Here is a 26,083-nt window from a genome sequence, read left to right on the forward strand (position 1 = left end):
TCATAAAACAAAAAACATCAAACACTATTGTTTATGCACATGTTGATCATTCACTTTGTGGATCACAAAACTAACTAAATGATTGCTGATTGCCACTAAAGCAATTTGGACTCAAATGCAGGACTCTTAATTTAAAAGATCAAAAGGTTTATTTACAGCATAAGCAAAGATGAAGACTTCAAACACAATGTCAGTGTTAATAAAAGCCTCAGTTCCAGAAAGGCAGGCTATTCCACAGATGCAATTACTCCACAGAGTCTTTCTCATCAGACTCAAGTTTTCAGCTCCTACCTTAAGTACTGGTAGTGGAGTCAAGGGTGGGAACTGAGAATAAGTCATGTAAAATAAATATTTGACCAATTAAACAAAGATAGCGGAGGGCATTATACAGCAGTTGTTTTGATTGCTCTCAATTTTGACAGCCCTAAAAAAGATTAATATCAGTTTGTACTCACTTGCTTTTGTGCATGCGCAGGACTGGAACGTAAGCGTTTTGGGCTGTTTCAATGTGGACGCACAACTCTGTGAAAACGACTGAAAACGCTAATGTGGACGCAGAGCGTTTTCACACAAAAACGCAGTTTTCAAATCTATGTCAAATCATGTCAGGTTTGTTCACACTTTGTCTCCCAGCAAGATCATGGAGGAGATTGCAGGAGACCTGTAGTCACCCTAGAACAGCTGGACAGGACTATAGAAGGTCTTTAATGAGTCAATGTAAACAAAGAAGTAGATAATTAAAACTAATTAAAAATACAGGTAGCTGATCAGACAGTGGATGTGGCGCAGTATTTGTCAGAAGTGTTAACCCACCAATCCCCTGCAAAGTGTAATTGAACACTAATTTGTTTAGCAATTGTTTACATTGTAAATAGTCAAAATGATAAAGTTATTAGATAAACTATGTTAGGTTTTGTATGTTTGTTGTCTGTCTTCTAGAGTCAAAACCGAACCACATAGTAAGCCCACAATTAATCCTGCTATTACCATAAAAACTGGTTCTACAATTAAAATGGATCCATTAAAGTAATGATGAATGTGGTTATTTATCGCTGTTTCATAACTGAGTTATGTCATTTAGTTTCAGCTGCAGTGAGAAGAGGAGCAGGAGCATTAGAGGCCATACAGTTTGAATGTGGTAGCAAAGGCTCTGTTGCCACCTGCTGGTAAAGTCATGCAATTCCCCAGTGAATATTTAAGAAAAAAATGCTACTATATTTTGCATAAATTGAAAAAGTTATTTTTTAATCTTTCTACGTTGTACAAATATCCCATTTCATGTGTTTCTTTATGTAGTATGAAGATGCATTTTTATACTGCAGGATATTGCCCATGACATGGACAGAAACTTCACTTGACTTATTTGAAGCTTCTTAAAATAGTTCTTAGCTCCTTTTAAGCTCAGAAGTAACTATTTGATTTGATATCACCTGGCACTTTCCCTTTAAATTGATCAAATCTTCCACTACTGGTGCACACCAGTTCATGTTTGCAGAATTTGACTTGACCCAGCAAGTTTGATAAACCACCAGGTCCCAGTCACTCCTGTCCATGTGTACAGGGACAATTTTGATCCCTCATTCTGAATCATTCATTTACTCACATGTGTGGACAAAATATAACTCCAAACTTAAAGTCTTTCCAGTTCTGAAAAAATTGGGACACTGTGTAAAAAGTAAATAACATGTAAATAACACTTCATGCAATGCTTTTCAAACCTCATAAACTCAGGGCCATGAGTACACCACTGAGTAGCATCCCCTGTTCTTTTAAGTTTGTAAACATCTGGCCTTAAAAATGTTGGCCTTTGTTTGTCTGATATAGGATTTTAGCTGTTCAACAGTCCGTTGTCATCTCTTTCAGAGCCAAAGGTGTCATAGTCCTGGCTCAGTTTACCCAGTGTTTTGAGTTTTCTTGTGTCTTTTGTCATTTTGCATTACTTTTTATGTTTAGGTCCGCTGTGTAAGTCTGGGGTTTATTCTATAAGACCTGGGTTGGTCTGTTGAGATTTGTTTATTAGATTTCCCCTTGTGTCCTTACCATCGGTCTCCCGCTGTGTGTCTGTTGTATGAGTTCTTGTGCCTTGTTTCACCTCCCCGTGTTTTATTCCATCATGTTGATGTATGTTTCCCCGGCCCGTCATGTCTGCTCTCTCCCTCGTACTCCCTCACTCCCTCTCATCTGCCTCTCCTCCACTCGTGCATCCTGTTCCTCTGTTTCCTGTTTTATCCTTTTTCCTGTGAAGGTCTCATGTTTCCATGTTTGTTCTGTTCAGTTTTACTTTGCCTGTCTCATTATGATTATTCATGTCAGCTGTGCTCCTTGTATGTTCTCATTTTTTCGTTATCTTTCTGTGTATTTATGTCAGCATCTCACTCAGTCCCTGATAGTTGCGTGTGATTCTCCATCTATTTCTTAGTGTGATCAGTTGTTTAGATTTCCCAGTTTAGTGTTGAACTGTTTATTCATTCAGCAAATAAAGCTGTGGGCTTTTTTGTTTTGTTTTTTTGAGTTTTTGTTTCTCTCAGTAAGTCTGTGTTTTTGTCACGGTTTGCAAGGCAAGCCGTGTGGAAACACGGGATGATAAGCAGGGAAACACAGACGGACCAACGACGAGCACAGGAGGAAACTGCACACAGAAGGGAGAGGTGGCTGAACCTAATTAAGCATGACGAGCCGGGGAGGAAACAAAACAAAATACGAGACATGGACCTTCAAAGTAAAACAGTAAACACAGAACACGGGAAGCCAGATAACAAAACCTAAAACTAGAACCCAGGAAATGCTAAAGAGCTAAGGAGCTAGACATACTGATAAAGAAACCAAAACACTACCATGATCAACCATGGTGGAATCAAAAACTAAAAGTACAAAAAAACACTGGGTCACCAACCTAGGACCATCACAGTTTTGGTCCTATCCTGCCTGCACACAGCTGTTTTATGACAAAAGGTAGTTTTACTACCACCCGAATCTTTTGTCAGTCACCTGTCAAAATGCACTGTGTTATCAAAAATGTAAGTGCAAATGCCTGTCAGCTTATCAAGCTCTAACCTTTGGTAATGAGACATGAAAATCCCCATTAAAATCTCAGTGGATTGGGGCCAAACTGACTTCCAAAGACAATAAGCAGATGTCACCAAAAGATGTCAGTAATATACAGGAAGGTTGCAAACAGGAGATATGCAATTCTTTAAAGAACAGAAAGGCATTCTGGTAGAGATTCTGAGATTGTGTTCACTTTGATATGTTTTATCAATGTATATTTTTAGATTGCACTTTGCTTTCACTGATCAAACACTCATAAATAACTGGTACCCCCAAGTTTGAGGCCCTGCTTTTCAGCTGAAAAGGGGTCAAATGCTGACTCTGTCATGAACCGAAGTTCAGTACACAAGCTGGACCCAGAAGCAGAGACAACACGCACAGGAGTACAATAAATAAACTTTATTTCAACTAAAGGTGTCCCTGAAGGGTCAAAGGAAAACACGCGAGAAACTAGAAAAACCAAAGGACCGGGGGATGAGTTACGCAGGAACGCCATAATCGGGACTGTGGGAGGCTGCAACAGAAAGAGGAAGAGAGTTACTGGGGAGCGGGGAAATAGCAGCATACGTGGGGGAGAGTGTGAGTCTTACAGTCAAAGCGGGGCCGTGGGAGCCGGAGGGAGGGGTGAGGGTCCGCGGGGGAGCTCCAGGAAAGTAGAGGTGGTTGGTACTGGAGGCGATCCAAACTCCAGACGGGCAGGTGGCTCAAAAACACGCCGAGCTGTTACCTGAGCGCAAAGGAAAAGATTAGCGTTTGTTCAGGTAAATGAGGGTTTTCACAACCGCCTTCCCGTGGGTGTACGTTACCGCTGTGAGACGACTAACGGACTGACGTGGAGCAGCTGGCTGGGCTGGATCAAATAGTCCACCTGATAATCGCCTGAGATGGAATGCAGGTGTGGAGTTAACAGCCACACCCGTGGGCGTGGGCATCCCATCAGCTCCTCGGACACCGGGCCGCGTACCATGACAGTCTCCAGGTTGGAGAACCGTTTGTTCACAAGTGTGTGGAAGACTGGAGGAGAGACTAACAAATGGAGTAGAGTCGTATACTTTACTGGACTGCTATGTTGAAGAGGGAAAATAGCTGTCCTGCAAAGCTGTTAATTTAGTAACTGACAGACTGAGGTGACTGTATAGATAGATTATCATGAGAAATCATTGCTGCTCATAATTTACAGTTACGCTGTTTGCAGTAAGTCCAGGTTGTTTGGAAGAAAATTTAAACTATTTCTCAGTCGCTTACTTGGTGTTTGCACAGAACCTGGCCGTAAAAGTACAGTAAGCAAATTAGTTTTAGGTTATTTAAAGAATAAAAGAATATCATATTTATGAATATACATTGATCAGTGTGTAATTATGTCTTCCAACAAATTGTATTCTTATAAACTAAGAATGAATACATTAAAAATCTATAGGACTGGGTGTTGATTTCTGGAAACCGCCATGTTGCTCCCATCATGAATACAATGGCCGAGATGGCCTTTGCCACTCCTCCTAATCACATTTTAACTATGTGGCTAGAAACAAGCATCATATGTAGTACACCTATAAGTTACCTTTCATTTTAAAATCATAAATACTGCTCTTAAATTCAACAAGTGCCTTGAGGCAGCTGTTGTTGTTATTTGGCGCTGTGTAAATAAAATTGATTTGAATTAAATTATGTATGACTATCTAACATTTGTACATGTATATTATCATGGCTGAGATGGTTTAACTGGAAAACTCCAAGTTGATCAGTGTTACAGCCCCTGGCCTCGGGGGAAGTGAGCTGGCCTTCAAGGAAATCCAAGCGTGCCAGGACCCACAGACGATTGGCTGTCTGGGGACCCGTGGGTAGCACCTCCGGGGAAAGGTGGCTCAAGAGTTGACAGTTCATCTTGTAATTGGAAGGTTGCCGGTTCAAGGCCCAGTTTGGACAGTCTCGGTCATTGTGTCCTTGGGCAAGAGACTTCACCTACCGCCTATGCTGGTGATGGCCAGAGGGGCCGATGGCGCGATATGGCAGCCTCGCTTCTGTCAGTCTGCCCCAGGGCAGCTGTGGCTACAACTGCAGCTGCCTCCACCAGTGTTGAGAGTGAATAGTGGAATTGTAAAGCGCTTTAAGGGTCTTGAAAAGCGCTATATAAATGCACTCCATTATTATTATAAAGGGACCAATCAGCCACTGATTGTGCTCGCCTGTGCTCTACAAATGGCTGTTGAAAATGTATTTGGGGGCTGCTTTGAACTGAATGTGCAGTTCACCTCACATGCTTCTGTCTGTGAGACTTTCTTGTGAAACTCTGTTTGAGGTGTGGAACTTGTTTGAATAGCGTCTAGTTCTACTGCCCTTCAGGCTAGTTTTATTTTCTACTCGTACGTGAACCTGTTATTTTTGTGTTGGGTATTTGCCGGTTTTTTAGTTCCAAGTTCTTTTTCTGTGAATAAAACTGTGCCTTAACTGGTTTCCTTCCCCTGTCCCATAGCAGAGCCGGGTCTTAACAATCAGCTCCTGAAATACTCAAATCAAAGTATCTAATCATTGATTTCCTGACTAGATACTTTGGTTAAGGAGCTACACATGCACATACACGCACGCATATAAAACGCTAACAATAACTTGAATTAAACAGGTGCAACTGATGATATGAGCAGTGACTGTATTGTGCTATTACTTTAGCTTAAAAATGTTTTCCATTAGTAAATAAAGATGATCCTATGCAGTTACACATTACACAAAATGTTGTATACTGTGCAAAATGTACATGTTGAATTGCCATGGAAACCTAAATGTATTCAGTTCATGGTGCAGAAATACCAAATGTGCTTCAGGGATTTGTCCTAATTTGCTTTAAAGTTCTTTTTATACTGCTGATATTAAAAAAGTGAAAGAAGAGAGAAAGAAGGAAAACTGATTAGACTGTTGGTTCTGCAGATAATAGTAGATAAAAGCATCAAATCATTCATGTTTAGGTCGAGTGGGCTAAACATGAATGATTCAATGAGACAATCGAAAGTGTTAAAAAGTGAGTAATTGAGTTCTGGTGAATGGTTTTGCTCCACAAATTACACATTAGTTTTGTTTTTTCAAGAAGCTAAACCATGCATCGCTGTTCAGTCTGCTTTTCTGCTCTTCTGAAGAACGAAATGTCATGGCGCCTCACCAATGAAACATACAGCTTGCAAATTTCTTTTGAAGTGCTGAGTTTGATGTATTTTAGGTATTTCTTGCAGTACACACCACAACCAGTCGTAGAAGTCATGCATGTTGTGTTTTCTGTTCTGAACATTTGAGAACGTGAATTATAATCAGACAGAAATAGTCAAAAATTAACAGTAAATAATAAGAAAAATTGCAACGGGAGATTAAACAGAGATAATAAGAGTTAGAAAATGCTGAAGAGAGACCAATGTGACAGGAAGTGTATTTTAAGTCTTTTCTGTTTTAACCAATCGGATGCATTTTATGGTCTAACCCAGTGTGCTCATTTCCCCTTCGTAACTTACTGAAAAACCCCAAAGCACATTCTCAAGATGGTCGTCTTATGGATTACATTGCTTTTTCTTCATCAAGGAAGTAAGGGGGGATTTGTTTCTGTTTGTTTTTGTTTTATCTGACCATCTGACCAAACTGAACGTATTATTTATGTGGAATAGATTCATATATAGATAGACGTAGAGATAATAACATAAAAACTGAACGTTTTCTTTTACCTTAGATTCTCTGGTTCCAGTGAAAACAGTCCATGTTGGTGAAACAGCAACATTAACATGTGTTTTACCAAATGAAGAGCTCGGCAGCAGAAAGGTTCAGTGGTACAAGCAGAGAGTCGGGGATACTCTTAAATTATTAGTGTCACTTCCTGGAAAACCTTCTTCAGAGTTTTTTCAGTCAAGATTTTCTGCACATAATAGTAAAGATTTTAGCAACCTGACCATTTGGAATGTAGCCCAAGAGGATGAGGGAATGTATCACTGTGGAATAGACACCTGGATTAAACTTGAATGGAGTGGGACATATTTGTTAGTAAAAGGTAATGAACTGACCAACTTTTACAAAATTATTAAATGCCTCTGAGAATGTGGTGAATAATTGACTTGTATTACATTTTGTATTACACAGGAAACACTGAAAGGACATCAAACTATATTGTTGTACAGCAGCCGACAGAATCAAATCCACTCCATCCAGGAGACACAGCAACTCTTCAGTGTTCAGTTCTGACAAATTCTGAGAACAACACATGTTCAGGACATCATAATGTTTTCTGGTTCAGAGATGGATCTAATAAATCTCTTCCAAACATCATCTACACTCATGGAAACAGAACTGATCAATGTGAGAAAAGATCTGACCCTCAGGATGGATGTGTTTATCGCTTCTCTAAGAACGTCGGCTCCTCTGATGCTGGGACCTATTACTGTGCTGTGGCCACATGTGGGGAGATATTATTTGGAAATGGAACTACACTGGATGTTCAAGGTATCTGTGCCTGATTTTGTCTAAAGTACTTTTCAGTTTGTACTTAAAACACGCTCATATCAAGATCAGTGATAAAACCTTTTTTGTTTGTTTTGTAGAGAAAACAACACGACTGGTATTTATTGGAATTGTAATATTAATAACCTGTTTTGCCATTTCGGTCATTGGAAATCTTTTCTTCATCTGCAACCGAAGGGTATGCAAAAAATGTAAAGGTAAGTGTTGTCAGTAGCTTAACATTTATGTATAAAATCATAAAAACAAGTTTGCTGTAAAACTGCAAGGAGGCAACTATTGTACTAATTGTTAATGTTTAAGCGCTCCATAATGGTTGTTATTTCTTTGTGTACCTCATTAAACAATCTAACTTCTCATTAACTTAACTTATCGCTTCACTTGAATGATACATTTATGTAAGTAAGACTTTTGTAAAAAAAAAAAAAAAACATCAGAGGAGAAATGTCACATTAAGTGCATTTCACTATCATATATTTATTGTTATTATTTTTGTTTATCTTAGAAATAAAAAGTGATACAACAGAAGTACAAACTGACAACTTGTACCAACCAGTAAGTAATCAAACAGATTTTGTGTAGGTTAAATATGTATGCACAGTTCCACATCCTCTTCTACATGTTTGTGTACTGTATACTCTTTCTGTTACTGCACAGACTGAAGCTGATGATGATATAAACTACGCTGCGCTCAGTTTCTCTGAAAGAAAAACACGAGGAAGAAGGACAAGAGAGCATACCGAGGACACTGTTTTCTCCTAAATGTTGAGTTAAATGAATATGACATTGTTGAGCATCTCCTTAATATTAAAATAAACCTTAAATTAAGTTTTGGGCCTTTTATTTGTCACTCTTTGGCACCCTTTGTTTTCTTATTTCTTTTCTAATTTTTCTTTTTCCATCTTTGTTAAAAACTAACCCCCACAGCCCCCCACTCCAAGAAAAACAAATCTAGTGTTTATTTGTACGACAGTGCAGGAAAGGAAAGCATGTTACTTAATTTGCTTTGAAATTGTCTTAATGTAAGTGCATTTTCAATTTTTAATTATAATTGAACCTTTTTTCATACAGGTTGAGACCTGGTGTCTCATTTACAACAGGGGCTTGTTTCAGACAAACAAAATTGCAGAGTGATATCTAATCCTACATTTTTACCAAGTAATCTCACTCCGCAGATCAGTTGCAAATGTAAACATGAAGAGAGACCCAAGAACTTCTTTTTATAAGAAACTTCTTTTTTTCTGGTTCTGTGTACTGTGTTGTATTATTTTAAGACTGAAACACAGTCATTCTTGTAATGTTGAAAAAGAAATATTACCATACCTCCACAGAGACTATAATAAAACTTTTATCCAAAACTTTGTCCTTCAAATTATCATAACAATCCAGGCAGTTTGAATGTATAGGATTCACCTGTTGTTCAATTCAGTTTATTTTATTTTATTTTTTATAATATCTTGAACTGCAAGATATTAGCTGTAGATAGAAAAAGATATTTAGCTCTGGTGACTACAAATAGAAAAACGTAATAAGTTCTGTAGTGATAAAATATATATCATTGTGCATTGCTAAACAGATTGTGCAACAAACATGCACTGCATGTGCATATAACACTATCTATTAATCAGAAGAGAGACCGAAAATGAGAATCCTGTCAAAATAATAATTAAGGACCTTGCAAAAATCACTGCAGAATCGGAATTTTGTTTGTGTTTTGAAACCTTCTTTGCACCAGACTAAGCACAAAATCTTAATATGTTACCATTTTTCCATGTTGTGACAAAGCTCCAAATCATTTTAAGGATACTTTAGAGTTAAATTTAATAGCACTTCAAAATCAATGTCAAAGTATAGGTTCAGAAACTCAAGACAGTAGAAAGAACAGTGAAACATCTGTCATCATCATGCTGGAGAATCCCACAAGTAACACCCTACAAGTTCTTACAATTCACACCATGTAGCTAAGTTTGGACTTTATTCTAAAGTAAACAATTTGTGAAGCTGAAATAATTAAAACATTAAATTGTGTCTTTTGGACTGATTGTCAAACACATATATACATAAAGTGGCTGGTGCTGTCACGGTCCGTTCTGCCACCCTCACCTCTTGCTCCACCGCTCTCCTGTCACCGGTTCCAAATAAGCATTCACTTTGATTCATCGCCTGTCAGTTACTCTCTGCCTTGCACTAACCCCTCTTTCCCTGTGTTTGCAGTGGCTTCAACACCTGACTGACTCTCACTCAGATGTCCCTAAATTAAATAAACTTTTCTTGATCAGTAAATCAGTCTGTTTATTGATTCTGCTTCTGGGTCCAATCCACGTACAGCACACAGCACAAAGGGGAATAAAAGATTCTCTTTTGAATGATAGTAAATTGGTGTTGACATTTACTTCTGGTCTGCCTGACCAGCACAGACCAGGTCAGTGTCATATATTTGGACAGTTTTCAGCATACGGAAGCATTTTTAAGTTTGTTCTTAGGAAGTAAGGAATCTTTTCAGCAAAAGCTCAAATCAAAAACATTCAGGACTGCAACAACTTCACTGACTTCATCTCCTAGATGTGCTTTATCTTTGTGATAAAGTTTGCTATTTTTTATGGATCCAGGAATCTTTTACTTAGCACAACTTTAAAAAACTTTTAAAAAAATTTTAAAAAACTGTGCTACATACTGCAGCTTATGACAAAAAGCCTGCAGTCAGCATGTTTCTCCATCAACCTCACAACAAAAATCAGCATGTAACCTGCATAAGACAACGCGAGCAGCTGAAACTCAGGTGCCTTTATGTAACAGAGGACACCACAGGAAACGAGAAGAAAACACAGAAATACAGAGAAAGAACAAAGAGGGCAAATGTCACAGACTCAGCCAAATGCCACCTGTGAAATCATCAACTCATGTAGGCTAAAAACTGAAAGCAGTTTATATAAGATCAGTCTAACTTGAATGATCTGGGTATAATTTACTGTGACAGTGAAACAACAAGAAAACAACTTCTTTGCTTACATCTCTTATAGTTAGAGAATACACCTTACCCCCTTTGAACCTTTGTCTTTTTTTAAACCCTCCCTGAAGGGATATTTAGTCAAACTTTCCTCAAACAATTATTTGAGTAATATTTTGAAGATTCAATTTATACCAGTAAGCAGCACATCATCCCTAAAGACATTATATGATAGAGTCACACCATCTCTAAGGTTAGCCTCAGTCAGTTAATACAGAACCTCATTCATTTTGCTCAGAGCTGAAGAAAAAATAAAGGCAAAAAAAGGCAATATAGTGTCTTGAGTGAACTGTTGGTGTGATTTGGTGCTGTGGAAAGAAAATTCAAATGAATTAAACTGAGCTGAAGACAAAGCAATTTAAAGAGGTATAATCATCACGCATACATTGTTACATTGTATACAATCGTACATCCTACAGCGCGCAAGAAGAAAACTCACACAAGAGATCAAAGAAACTGATCGTTGTGGTACTTCAACCTTCTCTTGCACAACTGAGCTATTAGCTCTATCTATCTATCTGGAGCTGTTACCTTTATTAATCATGAAGACAAAACAGTAACTTGTAGTAAGATAGTCCTGCACTAAAGTAGCTAAGCCATCTAAAGGATATGTGTAAAATACGAGATTCAAACTAGTGCTCAAGAGAGTCATGTTTACACGATAATGTAGTGGACATCCAGTGGTGCATGAGTCAGTTGTTGTAGTTTGATTCTGAGTGTGTTGAAACTGATTTGTGTCCTTTAATTCATGCCAATCAAACTGATAATAGAGCTAGAACCGTACTTTATCTGAATTATACTTCTGCTGAGCTACAGTTCAGTAAGATCTGATTGCAATGCATGGTTTTCACTTCTATCTAACTTTTCATTATTATCACATTTCATTGTTTTATTGAGAAATTGTCTGAGAGGTGAGATATAATGTGGGAAATTGTAAACAATGACCACAACAGACATATGCTGACTGGCTTGATAAAAAAAATCTGAATGCAGCAAGTGGATGGTGCAGTCTGAAACTATGATACATGTTAGTTTTTTGTTTTCTTTTAGTGCTTTTAAGTATGTTTTGCGATTCTTGCACCCCAAATTGGAATCACATTTTCCATAATTTATGTTAATGTGCAAGCAAATCCCACTTCATGTCACATACTTAGACTTTTCAGACTTGAATTTGTTGTCAGGACTGATTCTGATTGATTGTGATTCACAAACTCATGTCTATATCAGGAAACACCTATACAGTTGAGTTTGTGAATCACAATGAATCAGAATTAAAGCCTGAGCTGTTGCTCTGTAATTAAAAAAACAAAACCTCAGCACTCATCTCATGGAGTAAAACCGTAGTAAAACAGCTCTGTAATGCTTTGCTTTTGTTTCTTCGGGGATCAAAATGAGTGTAAGAACAGCTCATTTGACCTTTTCGGCTACTGGTGGCTTCCTGCAACGCTGTGTCTCACACAGACAAGCCCAGCTGTTTCCGTTCCTTCTTTATGTAATTTATTAGCCATGCTATCAACTGGATCGAAAAAAATGTAGTGGATACAAATATGTGCACTGACACAAATTAATATGTTAAAGTTTATGTTCACAAAAAAGGGAACAAAAATCATTGGACTAAACTTTGTTTTGCACTACCAGTCTCAAGATTGTGTCGTAACTCCAGATGTACTAAATCAAAAGCTTAGTAGACTCCCACTCACAAACAAATATGTAGTGAACTGAAACCTATTGAACAAGAGTGTTTGTTGTGGTGGGGGCAATGTTTTAGCACACTTTCAGTATTTTCGAGAAATCTGTTTTAACTTAGATCGGGGGTCTCAAACTCGCGGCCCACGCACCACTTACGGCCCACGTCACCTCTGTTTGTGGCCCGCATATTGAAGTGAGGAAATATTTTTAAAAATTATTATTGAAAAGATGATTTAATATTAGTTGATATGAGCAGAGCGCTTCAGGCATAGCCCTTTAAGAAGCCTCATGGGCAGTGTATTCTGTGCTGCAGGGAGAATATGTGGGACTGCCCCTCCCATTGTGTGTGTGTGTGTGTGTGTGTGTGTGTGTGTGTGTGTGTGTGTGTGTGTGTGTGTGTGTGTGTGTGTGTGTGTGTGGGCGGGAGGGAGGGAGGGAGGGAGGGAGAAAAAGGAGATTCAAAAAGTATGAGTTGCTACTGACAAGAAACAGAAGATGAAAGCATGTAAATACAATAATAACCACTGCAGCCAAAAAGAGGACCTGACCAGCCCAGGTGTAAGTAAGCTGTTAAGACTCGACTGTACACAGTGTTCACCGCCTCCGAAACAATAAAGTTCAGTTGGAGCTGCCTTTCAACGCCTCTCTCTGTCTCTCGCTAGCAAAGTTGACCCAGACAGTGAAGTTATTTACAGACAGTAAAGCTATTTACTGTCTACGAGCCAGACACGGAAAGCGCAGTATTAGTCAGAGGTCCTGTTACCACGGACAGAGCCGCGGACATGGCCCAGGTAACAAGAGAGTACAAACATGTTGATATTTTGGCTGTGTTAGTTCAATGATAGATTTAATTAGGTAAGAAAACACTTTTGCTAGGGGTCAAAAACTAATGTCTACACTTATGTCTGCATTTTGATTTTGTTAAATACAAACTGAATTATAGTAGAAGAGCTGCCACGTGTCTGGCCAGAAAGAGGGTACCAATGGGTTTATTGAAAGCCTTCAGTTAGTTAAGCGTGAGAGAAAAAAATGCATTCATGTTTACAGTTTTGTCTTGTCATACAATATTTGAAATTTTAAAAAACAAACAAAATACTACATTTTAGTGGGTGTTTTCTTGTTTTTGTTTGTTTTTTGTACTTGTTGAACCCTAAAGTGGCCCACCAATGAGATGAAAGTGCCAGTAGTGGCCCATGGCTCAGCTGAGTTTGAGACCCCTGACTTAGATGCTTTAAATTAAGTTATCCTTTTCTCTTGCAAGCTATGTGTGAATTTCCAGGGAGACTGTTAAGAAAACTTTTTTAAAATTTCAACAACTCATTTTGACTAATTGCAAAAATGCCATTGTACAAATCAATCACTCTACATCCAAACAACAGAAAAGATTAAACTTTCTGAAAAACAGAGTGAAAAATTAACCTATGAAATGGGGGGTAGGCCTCACCACTTCAGACCAGCCAGGGGTGTGAAACATAAGCCTGGAGGAAAGCCAACCCTGCAAAGACTCTAAATGACCCATTGGATGGGAAACAACAAGTGTTAATAGCAAACACAACAAATAAATCATAAATAAATCCAGTTTTAAACAGTGGTTAACACAGTAAACTAAACTGAACCTGTCGCATAGCCTGCGGCGTTGCTGCTTTGAAAGTGACCAGTCATATAGTATAATGACTTTATTTTCTTGTTCATATTTTGTATTAACTAATTAAGTAATTAATTAAGTTTACACATTTGACTACAAACACACATCCTTTTCTTAGAAATGATGTGTGTTTCTACCATTTAGTTTCTGAATTTTTTTTTTTTTTATCATGAAAGATATGTGATAGTGTAAAACAGATAATGGCACCGGAGTGCAGAGGCTTCACCCTTTTATGGAAGCCCGTTTTTCCGCCACACAAAAAAAGTATCCATAACTCGAAATTTCAAATTATCTTTCTCAAAATTTAGACTTATTAACTGGAAATTTTGAGAAAAGTAATTCGAAATTTCGAGTTAGCCAATCAGTAATCTATGTGAATGACGTAATTTTCTTGTTACCGGGAAGGACTATGGCGCAGAGGAATGCGCACTCAAAACCGAATCGCAACAAATTGGTGCTTTCAAGAGTACGTTTGCTGATAGTAATGCCTTCTGATTCAGCTAATAACACAAGGATTTCATCATTTGTGAAGCCAGGCTGAAAATACTCAGCAATTTGTGATTCAAGACTGGCTGTAATACCGGTAGCTTAGCTGTAGCATTTGTAGCTGAGGGCTTCAGCTTCCGGGTAACAAGGAAATGACATCATTCACGTAGATCACTGATTGGCAGCGCTATAACTTTTTAGGGATTTCTGCTGTGTTTTTACTGCTTTGAAAGCAGAGTTATCCAAAAGCATGAATCTGCCGTAGTCTGTCTTATGGCTTCTTTGTACACATGACTGCTCATTTTAATTTTTCATGGGTTATTGAATTTATGTTTGACGAATGTAATTGTCTGATAATTTACTCATGATTGTGTTTTTCCTTGCGAGCGACCTTTAGAATAAATAGAACTCCACAGATGTCTGCCAACCTGTATTTTACAGAGAGAGAAGGCTTGAAGAAGGTCCTTGTAAACACACAAACAGAGCTTGGTGTTCCTTCCTGGAAGTCAAGGTTCAAGGTTCAAGGTTCTTTATTTGTCACATGCATAGTTATACAAGTATAACACACAGTGAAATGTAGCCTGACACGCTCCTCGACATGTGCAAAAATTGGGGGGGGGGGTGTAGAGGAAGAACATTATATATATATATATATATATATATATATATATATATATATACACATAGTATATACACTGGGTGAATGTGCAGTAGTAGTAGCAAGCAGGTGAATTCTGTACATTAATATGAATAGACATCTGACTATTTTACAGGATAGACAATATAAACATATTTAAAATTAAAGGAATTGAAATGTACATTGTGCCTTGGTTTAGTGTCTGGAAGAGAGTCCTGTCTCAGTCAATTATAGATGATGTGAGAGGGCGGGTGTGTGTGTTCAGGGCATGGATGGCTTGGGGATAGAAGCTCCTCTTGAGTCTCTCTGTCCTTGCCCGGAAGATGCGGAACCTTCTACCAGATTGCAGAAGTTGGAACAGTTTGTTGCCAGGATGGGACGGGTCCTTCAGTATCTGCGCTGCTCTAGTCCGGCATCTCCTGGTGTAGGTGTCCTGAAGCGGGGGGAGAGCAATCCTGCAGCAGCGTTCTGCTGTACGGATCACTCTCTGGAGAGCTTTTTGGTCCTTCACACAGCTGTTCCCGAACCACGATGTCATGTTCTGTGTGAGGATGCTCTCCACAGCGCCTGTATAGAAAGTCCTGAGGATCTTATGCCTAGCCTTTTTGGTCTGGACCTGAATGTGGGCAGCCCATGTCAGGTCTGAGGAGATGTGGACACCAAGATACTTGAAGGACTGCACCCTCTCCACTGGAGCTCCATTGATGATGATGGGCTTGTAGTCTCTGTGCTGACCCCTTCTGAAGTCCACCACCAGCTCCTTGGTCTTGCTGACGTTCAGCTGGAGGTGGTTGTCCTGGCACCACGATGCCAGATTCTTCACTTCATCCATGTAGGCCGCCTCATCGTTGTTGGAGATGGCACCCAACACCACTGTGTCGTCAGCAAACTTCACAATGGTGTTGGAGCCATGGGTGGCCACACAGTCTGAAGTGTAGAGGGAGTAGAGCAGTGGCGAGAGGACACATCCCTGAGGTGCTCCTGTGTTGATGGTGATGCTGTTGGAGAAGCACCTGCCCACCCTCACCACCTGAGTAGTGCCAGTGAGGAAGTCCAACACCCATGCACACAGACGGCTGTTAAGTCCCAGATCCCTCAGCTTTGTGAACAGTCTGCAGGGCACTATTGTGTTAAATGCTGAACTGTAATCAACAAACAGCATTCGCACATAGTTACCCTGTTTCTTGTCCACGTGGCTGAGAGTGGTGTGCAGGACGTGGGCGATGGCATCCTCTGTGGATCTGTTGGATCTGTAGGCGAACTGCAGCGGATCTGTGGTGTCTGGGATGGAGGAGGAGATGATGTTCTTCAGCAGCCTCTCAAACACCTTCATTACTACCGAGGTCAGTGCAACTGGCCGGTAATCGTTCAGGGATGAGGGTTTGCTGTTCTTGGGCACAGGGATGATGGTGGATCTTTTGAAGCATGTGGGGACCACAGACTTCGCCAGGGACTCGTTGAAGATGTAAGTGAACACACCTGCCAGCTGGTCAGCACAGCAGACGGCCGGTGATGCCGCCTGGCCCCGCCGCTTTCCTTGTGTTCACTCTCCTCAGTGCCGCTCGGACGTCATGCTCCGCGATGCTGGTCACCGGTCTCTCGCTGATGACGTCACTGTCCTCGGTAGTCAAGCGGTAGATAGCATTAGCCGCCTGGCTAACCTCGAAACGGGCGTAGAACCGATTCAGCTCGTTGGTGAATGCAGAGTTAGCGTTGATCGGCGCAGTGTCCCTGGCTTTGTAGTCCGTAATGGTGCGTAGTCCGTGCCACATACTCCGTGTGTCGCCCTGGTGGAAGCGCGACTCCACACGTTCCCGGTACCGGCGTTTGGCATCTCTCACCGGGCGCCGCACGCCGTATGAGGCCGCTTTGTAGGCGCTCATATCGCCAGTGGCGAGACCCGCGTTGTAGGAGGCGGTCCTGGCGTTTACTGCAGTGCGGATCGATCTGTCCATCCACGGTTTCTGGTTTGGGAATGTGGTGACTCTCGCAGTGGGGATAATCTCCTCCGCTAGCATATTGACGAAGCATACTGCTACTTCCGTAAACTCGTTGATGTCGACTGCGCATGCTCTGAACATGTCCCAGTCTACGTCGTTGAGTGCGTCCTGTAGCGTAGCTTCTGATTGGGCAGTCCACCGTTTTACTTCCCTCTTGGTCACGTCTTCCCTCCGTATGCTTTGTTTATACTGGGGAATGAGGAAGATGGCGTTGTGGTCAGACTTCCCAAAAGCCGGGTGTGAGACAGCTTTATAGCCCTGCTTGTATGGCGTGTAGCAGTGATCCAAAATCCGATCCCCTCTCGTTGGACACGAGACATGCTGGTAAAAGTTTGGCATGACTTGTCTGAGGTTCGCTTTGTTAAAGTCTCCTGCTACAATGAGGGCTGCGCCCGGGTCCTTGTTTTGAAGCGAGCTCAGCACATCATGTAATTCGGACAAAGCCATACCTGTGTCCGCTTGGGGTGGGATGTAGACCGCCGTGGTGATGACTGAGGTGAACTCACGGGGCAGATAGAAAGGGCGGCACTTAATGCTCAGGAACTCCAGATGTGGCGAGCAGCCGCTGGAGAGAGTAGAAATGCTCCTGGCATCACACCACTTTCTGTTTACCATGAAACACACTCCCCCACCTTTGGTTTTGTTCGACTCTGCCGTTCTGTCCGCGCAGAGCACAAAGAATGAATCGGCCTGGTCCGGCACGGTGGGGGTCAGCCATGTCTCCGTGAAGCACAGAATGTTGCAGTCCCTCATGTCACGTTGGAAGGTGACCCTTGCTCTTAGGTCATCGAGCTTGTTCTCCATGGATTGTACATTGGCCAGTAGGATACTGGGCAGTGGTGCGCGATGCGCCTGCTGTCTCAGTCTGTTCCTAATACCAGCGCGTTTTCCCCGGCGCTTCTTTGTTCTGTGCCTCGGATGAGCGGCCCGTCCTTTGTTGTTCTCCGCGCCGCGTAGAATCTCTGGCGGCCAGGAAGGGTCAGGTTTAAAAGTGTCCAAGATTAGATGTGCAACCTTGGCACCGATGTTTACAAGTGATCCGCTGTCGTATACTATAAGACTAGAGGATTTTGGGATGTAAACCAGAGCAAAAAATAAGTAAAAAACAAGAAAAGTGGATAGTCGGAGCGGAGCGGTCAGGAAGGCGTCTGGACGTGGCCGCGCCATCTTGGTTGAAACCATCTTGGTTGAAAGTCAAAGGAATTCCTGGTGGGTGTTGGATTCCCCCCTTTGTTAATGATCCAGTTTGCAATTTTGACAGATAGAATTTGTAGACATGGTCAGAGATGGATTGAGGCCAATGCAGACATTTTTCCTGTCTGCTGGGTTTGAGAGAAACCTGAATGTAAAATAGAAGCTGTCAATTTACTTGTCGCTCAAATGTGGTTACAAGTTCTTGGTAGTGATCAAAAGAAAGAGATCAAAGCTACATGGTTCATGCATCTGACGTGACTCCCCTCTGGGCACCTTCTTGATGAGATATTCCTGGAGGATGGCCCACTCTCAAACATGCTGGAAAGACTTTTCTGACTGGATTTAGAGTGTGTGAGCTGGAGGAGTTGGTAATGCTGCACCTTGAAAAAAGACACACACAAAAATCTGACAGAGGAACAGGAGAGACAGAAGTTTAATTCCTTGAAGTCCAATCAGGGGAATGGGACACAGTTAGGGAAATAAGGAAAGGAAAACTAAAGAAACTAGGCCTCTAAATACCAAAACATCAGTGAACTTTAAACAGAAAAAAAATAATAACAGAGATCGCAATGCACACACACACACACACACACACACACACACACACACACACACACACACACAGACTATGGCATTTACGTACAACAAGACTACTAAACCAGTTGCACAGACAAAGGAAGTCACTCAGATCTGGATCTATTGTTCCGTATGTGTTATCATTGCTTAATCAAGACAGTAAAGCACTTCTAAGAGTTAACAAATTTCCACGACAGCTGCATAAACAAGAGCTGTTTATGTGTGCAAAAAATAAGCATTGCATAGGTGCATGTAAACTAGTTAACACTGGCTAGTGAGCATGCAACAGCGCAGAAATAGTTTGCCTGAATCAACAAGTCTTGTACTTTTTTATTTCAAAGAATTGTGGTATGTGTACGGTGACAGTGTCTGTAAAAGAAAACTCAAAGCCACATGTGGCAGCTGAAGTGTGAGATTCAGGCTGTGGCTAGCCACTTCTCTGTTTCCGACATCCCCTCAAACCTGTTTACTCAGAATGTTCATGAATTTTGTTATCAACAGAATATGCAGCTGGTTCACAAGAAGCCTTCGCTGGCTTTTTTAAAACTTAAACCATTAACAAGATCGTTTTCTGATCTGTCTTCCTGGTCGTGGCCATGTTTCGTTCAATTTTATGCAGAGTTGTACAAAAGTAATTATTTTCAGTCACACAAACGCCACACACCTGTGCTTACAGTTTAAAATGTAATAGTCGACTTTCGTCAGGTAAAATCTTTCATGCACTCATGATGTTAAATATGTAGCACTTAAGGCTTATTTGATCAGAGGTCAAATTAAATCTCATCGGTATCTCAGAAAGAAGTTTGCCGACCACCAGGTGATTTGCATGTGACTGAAAAGCAAGACATGACAGATATTAGAAGCCTGGCCTTTTATTTGTTATTGCAGCAGAAACACACTTTGTACATAAATTAGCCACACTAGCATCTTTGACAAAATAGCACTAAATGGCACCTCGAGGATGGGGAATAAGGTGCATTAAAAGAATGCTCAGACACGATAGCTAAGAGGATATCCTCCCTTTGGCTGTTTGCACCTCTGATGGCTTCCTTTCTGAAAAAACTAATTAGGGTAGGCACAATTCAGTTGCAAATGCAACACTGGAAGCATTGCATTGTATCAGTGTAGTTCTGTTGAAATCCAAATATCAACAGATGTTGTTTTGTTTTCTTAAGCAAACTTGTGTTTTTAGCTATTGTGTTGAGAACTATATTGAGTCACAGACTGCATTAAGGTCAGAAAAAGAAGTGCGTGAGGGGAAGATCAGCTGTTTCAGCCCCCGAGACTTTCTACAAACATTAAAGCGACACCAGTGACTAATTAAGGAAACCACATTGTTGAAATGGAAATTCTCATTGAACAACTGTTCTTATCAAGTGCTTGATATGCTGCAAACTGCTATTGTTTAAAACCTTCTTATTTTTATCTGACATGTCCTGTGAAAAAGGAGAGAAAAACATTAGCCCCCTACACAGAAACTAAAAATAAAAAAGCAAGAGAGAAAAAAAATCCCCCCTGTGGATTCACACCAGATAACCACCGCTGAATTTTCCATGCATCATTCGTTTCTCACTGCTTGTGAAACATGAACCAAAGAGTTTTTACAAGAAGCTGATCAGAGAGTGGATGTGACAGCAGAACGCATGAGCCAAAACTGTTTAGCCCTTTGTTTCATTATGAATGGTCGACGTTATTAAGGTCAACAGACAACACGTACAAAATCGAATTTAATATGCACAATCTTCTAGTGAGTGGTGAAACACAAAGTAACACCACAGTTTGCCACGCAAGTACTACAAAAACTGTTGAAGTGCTGAAGTTAAAATTCATAAAAGTAATGATGACTGGTGTTATTGCCTGAGATTAATTAATTTAGTATCAGATGCTCTGATAGGAGGAGCAGGAACCTTGCAGGCCCCACATGTTAATGATATGATGACAAATACTCTGTTGCCACCTGCTGATGAGTTCTTAAATCCTTTAAATGTAATTCCCCAGTGATTATTAAAGAAAAAAGTTACAATTATAATAATATTATTATTATTATTATTGTTGTTGTTGTTGTTATATTTTGCCTAAATGAAAAACTTCTTTTAACTTACATCTTTCTATAATGTATTAATATCATATAAAAATAATTTGTCAGTCTGTCAGTTGTCACTAATTAAAATTAATAAAAAAGACTTTGTGATTGTGATCATCTGCCTCTGTCTCATCCCATTCATAGCATCCTCCTTTGTGACGCGTTACTCTAATCCGATTACTTTTTTCGAGTAACGAGTAAAGTAAGGGATTACTATTGCAAAAACGGTAATTAGATTACTTTTACTTTCCCGTAGGAACGAACGCTGCGTTACTGCGTTACTAAAACCGTGATTTTCTTGCGAGAATGTCTCATGACAGTGACGTAAGCGAGTGCGACGTTAGTGACAACAGCTGTGTGCAGATCAACAATGGATCACATATCGAGTGCAGAGAGAGTATGAGCATGCAGCGTTTAAAGCGTGGAAGTACTGACCTCACTTTGAGTTTGATTCCATAAAAAGTGACAAAAACATTAGTGTCCGCTGTGCGTGGGAAGAAAACTTCTTTTTACAGCGAAAAAACCCCTAAACTTCCAAACAAGCACCGAGTAGCTACGACGTAATGGGAGATTCTTCCACTGACCGCGGCACACCTGCACCAGGGTAAACCTCCGCCTGCCCCACTCCTGCTATACAGGTGAAAATAGAGCAACAGGACCGCTGAGTCTTTCACTTTATTTATTTTCTACTGTGTTTTACTTGCATCTATTTGAAAGACTGAGTGTAAACACAAAAAATATTTTATTTTATGAGCTGGAATGTGCAGAAAATAGGTTTAAATGTTAAACTAATTTATTCAAGTCAGAGAATGTTGCATATAATTTAATTTTTGCTTGATGCATAAAGTTAAAAGATTAAAACTGATAAAACAAGTTTTAAAAAGAGACTTTTCCATTTGATTACATTTTGTATGATGATTATGCAGAAAAAGTAGAATTGGGCTGAAAGATCTATCGCTTTATCACCTACTCAGGTTGTAAATCGTGTTTTTAAAAAGTAACTAATTACTTTTGAAAATAAGTAATCAGTAAAGTAACGGGGTTACTTTTTTGGAGAAGTAATCAGTAATTAGTTACCGATTACTTGACGGTAACTTGACCAACACTGTTCACAACATGCACAGTCCCTGCTCTCCACAAGTGAATCAGTTTGCCTCCCTTACTAAGTCTCAAACCAGCAGGGCTCACTGCCCGTCATGTAAACTTTGACCTTTACTTTTGCTGCTATCCATCTGTGGCAATTCCACTCCACTCACTCCACCTTGCTTGCACTCGCTTCTTCACTTCTCTTATGGACTGTCCGTTACTTCGTTTTCGCAGGTTTATTGAACCTCTGCTCATCTTTACTTCTGAGAAGCTCTACCTCTCTGATGTACTTTTTTATATCCACTGTGTGGTCGCCCTGATGCCATTTAAGGTAAATAGTTGCAAAATGTTCCTCCATCAAATTCATTAATTATGAGATATGCAAATATTTGCATTTGTTCCTATCTATATTTAACACTGCTTCCCAACTTCGGAATTGTGATTATATATGTAACAATGGTTACAGTCCTTATATTAACATGCAATTGCACACATGGACACAGACTCAGAAAAAGCTCAGGATGAGACCAATGTGACAGAAAGTGTAAAGAAAAAGTGCACAACAAACTGCACTTTCCAGCAGCCAATAGAATCAAATCCACTCCTCCCATTAGACTCTCTCACACATTCATGTTGAGGTTAGTGGGATTTTTTCAAACCTTTAAATTGATGTCAAATAAATGTCAGCCAAGCACCTGAAATATATCTATCTGAAAAGATAGACATAATTAATGTGAGAAAACAGCAAACCAAACAGTATGTAACCAATTCAAAAAGTGTAATAAAGAAGCTAAAAAGGTTAAAGAGTGAAAAAAAAGAGCAAAATTAAGTGAACTCAGTAAGTGAACTTGCTTAAACCCCTCTTCCAAGGTTAGTATTCTGTAAAACCCAGGTAGTTTATGTTTACATCTGGCAATAAATATTAGTATTTTCTGTATCTCTGTGTGCTTTGTCTGCATCATTTTTCTGCTGTAAAGATAGCTGGTATTTGAGATACTTTTGTTTCCATTAATAAATGCTTTATAAGGAAAAATCAGTGATCGCTTTATATGAACTCACACAAAATACTTAATGTTGATAGATCAGAGGTTGTGTCGTCTTTTTTAAAAGATGACACAACCCCTGATATATCTCATTAACTAACAATTAGTAACTGGATGAAATAACCCTAATTTACCCTATGAAATAAGTATTAATAAAACCTCTGTTAACACACTCACAAGCAATGAGGTTATATCTTAATTATATAGATAAATGCGCTTATAAATACATCACTTATTTAAACTTTATAAATGATACCATGAACACATTATATATGGGGTTGTTAAACAAAAATAAACATTTATATCTGTAGCTATAAATTATATAGTAAAGATGAGTAACGCTGTATAAATGATTAATTAAAAAATCAAACACATCAGTCATTTCCTCCACAGAACCATTTCTCACTGATATTTTCTCTTTTGGACTGTTGTTGTCAGTTGGTGCTACATAAATAACAATAATTTGGATGAATTGAATTTTAGCCTGTATGCATATTTTGCCACCTCAGTATTAACCTTGTAAATTCTGGAGTCAATGGGGTTAAAAAAATTATAAAAAATATTGAATTGCATGTCAGTCTTAATGGAAAATTTGCACAGAGCCAGATTAAGAAAAACTGTCTTTGACAACAGAAAACTTAATTTCATCTCTACTGACCCCAGAACATACTGATGTTCTAGGGTCTGTTGTTAAAGAGGTCTGGTATCCTAGTGCAAAGCGAGGTGCTGAGGCCCAGGTTGCTCTGCTTTGAAACCACTCTGTGTATTAAGAGGAGAGCATCCTCACATGGGTGCTGCTGTTGTCCAGGCAGGTGATGGTTGAGATCTTGCACTTGGCATGATTCTGGCTTTACCTATAGCTCCACCATAGGAATAATTTATATGATATTAACAAAATATCTGCTGCTGCTTTTCGTGTAATTTCGTCCACTAAAGCTAAACCATATAGTATTTGTTCATCCTGCTCTTCAGATCTTATGACGAACAAAATGTTATTGCCCCGCACCAATGAAAAAATACAGATAGTAAACTTACTCTGTAGTGCAGAGTTTGATGTATTTGATGTATTTCTTGCAGCACGTATTACAACCCGGAGTAGAATTGAATTTGAATTTCATTTGCCATTTGCTTTTCCTGTGTTTAACATCTGACAACATGAACTACTATCAGACAGACATCTGAAAGACTGCAGAAGAAGATGAAAAAGAGGCAAAAAATGTTAAGATCAGTGTGACAGGAAGTGTACTTTTAAGTCTGTTCTGTGTTAACCAATCAGATGCTTCAACCAATCAGATGCTCTAACAAACAAGCACATGTCACCTCTTAAACCTACTGAAATGCCTCAACAAGGACCAGTGTCAAGATGGTCATATTATGGATGGTATTGGTTTTTCTCCATGACGGCTGTAAGGGCTTTTTTATTTCTTACTCTGATCACATGTTTGAAATATAATTATTTATGTTGATTTGTGTGTGTGTGTGTGTGTGTGTGTGTGTGTGTGTGTGTGTGTGTGTGTGTGTGTGTGTGTGTGTGTGTGTGTGTGTGTGTGTGTGTGTGTAAAAACACACATTGGAATATGTTGGAATATTTTCCCCTCATGATTCTTCTTTCTATGTTTTGTTTTCACTCAGATTCTCTGGTTCCAGTGAAAACCGCTCATCTTGGTGAAGCAGCAACTTTAACATGTGCTAGAACTACTAAAGAGATCAGCAGTAGAGTCCAGTGGTACAAGCAGAGTGTCGGAGATGCTCTTAAATTAGTTGTTACATTTTATGGAACTACACAACCTGTTTATACTCCAGAGTTTCCTGAATCAAGATTTAAGGCAAAAATTGATAAAAATTTTGGCAACCTGACTATTGTGAAGACAGTCCAAGAAGATGAGGGCTACTATCACTGTGAGCAAGGCAGTTGTGTTAGTGGTGAATGGAGCGGGATGTATTTGTTAGTAAAAGGTATTCAACTGTTCTACTTTTACAAACATTTTAAAAATCTCTGAGCATGTTTTGAAGAATGTCTTTGTGTTTTGTATTACACAGGAAACACTCAGAGGTCATCAAACTATATCGTTGTCCAAAAGCAGATGGAATCAAATCCAGTCTATTCAGGAGACACAGCGACTCTCGAGTGTTCAGTCTTCTCTGATTCTGAGAACAAGACGTGTCCAGGAGATCATAATGTTTTCTGGTTCAGAGCGGGATCTCATCCAAACATCATCTACACTGACGGGAAAAGACATAATGAATATGAGAACAGATCTAACCCTCAGAAAAGATGTGTTTATCGCTTCTCTAAGAACGTCAGCTCCTCTGATGCTGGGACTTACTACTGCGCTGTGGCCACATGTGGGGAAATAATATCTGGAAATGGAACTATACTTAATATTCAAGGTACCTGTGCCTGATTTTGTCTCCCGTACTGGAAGTTATACTCAAAACATGTTTTTAAGAACTGATTTTTTTTTGTTTGTTTTGTAGAGCAAACAACACAACCAGTATTTATTCAAATGACAATATTAATAGTCTGTTTGGCTGTTTCTGTTATTGGAAACGTTTTCTTCATCTGCAACCGAAGGATATGTAAAAAATGTAAAGGTAAGCGTTAACAGTGGTTCAACATTCATGCATTTTAAAAACATAAAACCAATTCAACTTTAAAATCATAAGGAAAAATTATTGAACCGACTGATGACAATTTTTTTATGGATTATGCTCCAGAGTGGGTATCATATCTTTGTGAAACTTCAGTAACTGCAGTAAATTGAGAAGGCAATGTCTCATTAAGTGTATTTCACTATCATATATTTATCATGATAATATTTTTTTTTATGTCAAGGAATAGGAAATGCTGTATCGAAAGTACAAACTGACAACTTGCACCAACCAGTAAGTAATGAAAATGATGCTATAATTTAGTTTAAATATGTCCAAAGATTTTTGTATCTTCATCTAAACTACTATTTTATTTGCTTTTTGTTACTACGCAGACTGAAGCTGATGATGAAATAAACTATGCTGCACTGAATTTTTCTGCTAGAGAAACAAGAGCGAGAAGGGCAGAGTTTGCTGAGAACCGTGTGCTCTCTATGTTGAGTTGAATGCTAAAG

The 26,083-nt window shown here is 39.5% G+C and overlaps 2 protein-coding genes and 1 long non-coding RNA gene across 3 annotated transcripts; 2 read left to right on the forward strand and 1 right to left on the reverse strand.

Moving 5' to 3' along the window:
- Positions 1 to 3,481: 3,481 nt before the first annotated feature.
- Positions 3,482 to 4,001, reverse strand: LOC113030166 (uncharacterized). Its single transcript, XR_003273557.1, has 3 exons — positions 3,855 to 4,001; positions 3,639 to 3,775; positions 3,482 to 3,562 (listed from the first exon to the last, which is right to left on the reverse strand). It is a non-coding gene; the product is annotated as an uncharacterized LOC113030166 (long non-coding RNA).
- Positions 4,002 to 6,566: 2,565 nt separating this feature from the next.
- LOC113009390 (uncharacterized) lies at positions 6,567 to 7,747 on the forward strand. Its single transcript, XM_026147664.1, has 4 exons — positions 6,567 to 6,609; positions 6,752 to 7,066; positions 7,156 to 7,515; positions 7,614 to 7,747. Exons 1-4 carry the CDS (start codon positions 6,567 to 6,569, stop codon positions 7,745 to 7,747), a joined length of 852 nt encoding a protein of 283 aa, XP_026003449.1.
- A 16,592-nt stretch (positions 7,748 to 24,339) lies between these two features.
- On the forward strand, positions 24,340 to 26,074 carry LOC113009397 (uncharacterized). The gene is made up of 6 exons (XM_026147672.1): positions 24,340 to 24,382; positions 24,609 to 24,932; positions 25,017 to 25,367; positions 25,455 to 25,571; positions 25,813 to 25,862; positions 25,964 to 26,074. Exons 1-6 carry the CDS (start codon positions 24,340 to 24,342, stop codon positions 26,072 to 26,074), a joined length of 996 nt encoding a protein of 331 aa, XP_026003457.1.
- Positions 26,075 to 26,083: the final 9 nt, after the last annotated feature.

Source organism: Astatotilapia calliptera, chromosome 2 (assembly GCF_900246225.1).
Source record: "Astatotilapia calliptera chromosome 2, fAstCal1.2, whole genome shotgun sequence".
Classification (NCBI taxonomy): Eukaryota; Metazoa; Chordata; class Actinopteri; order Cichliformes; family Cichlidae; genus Astatotilapia; species Astatotilapia calliptera.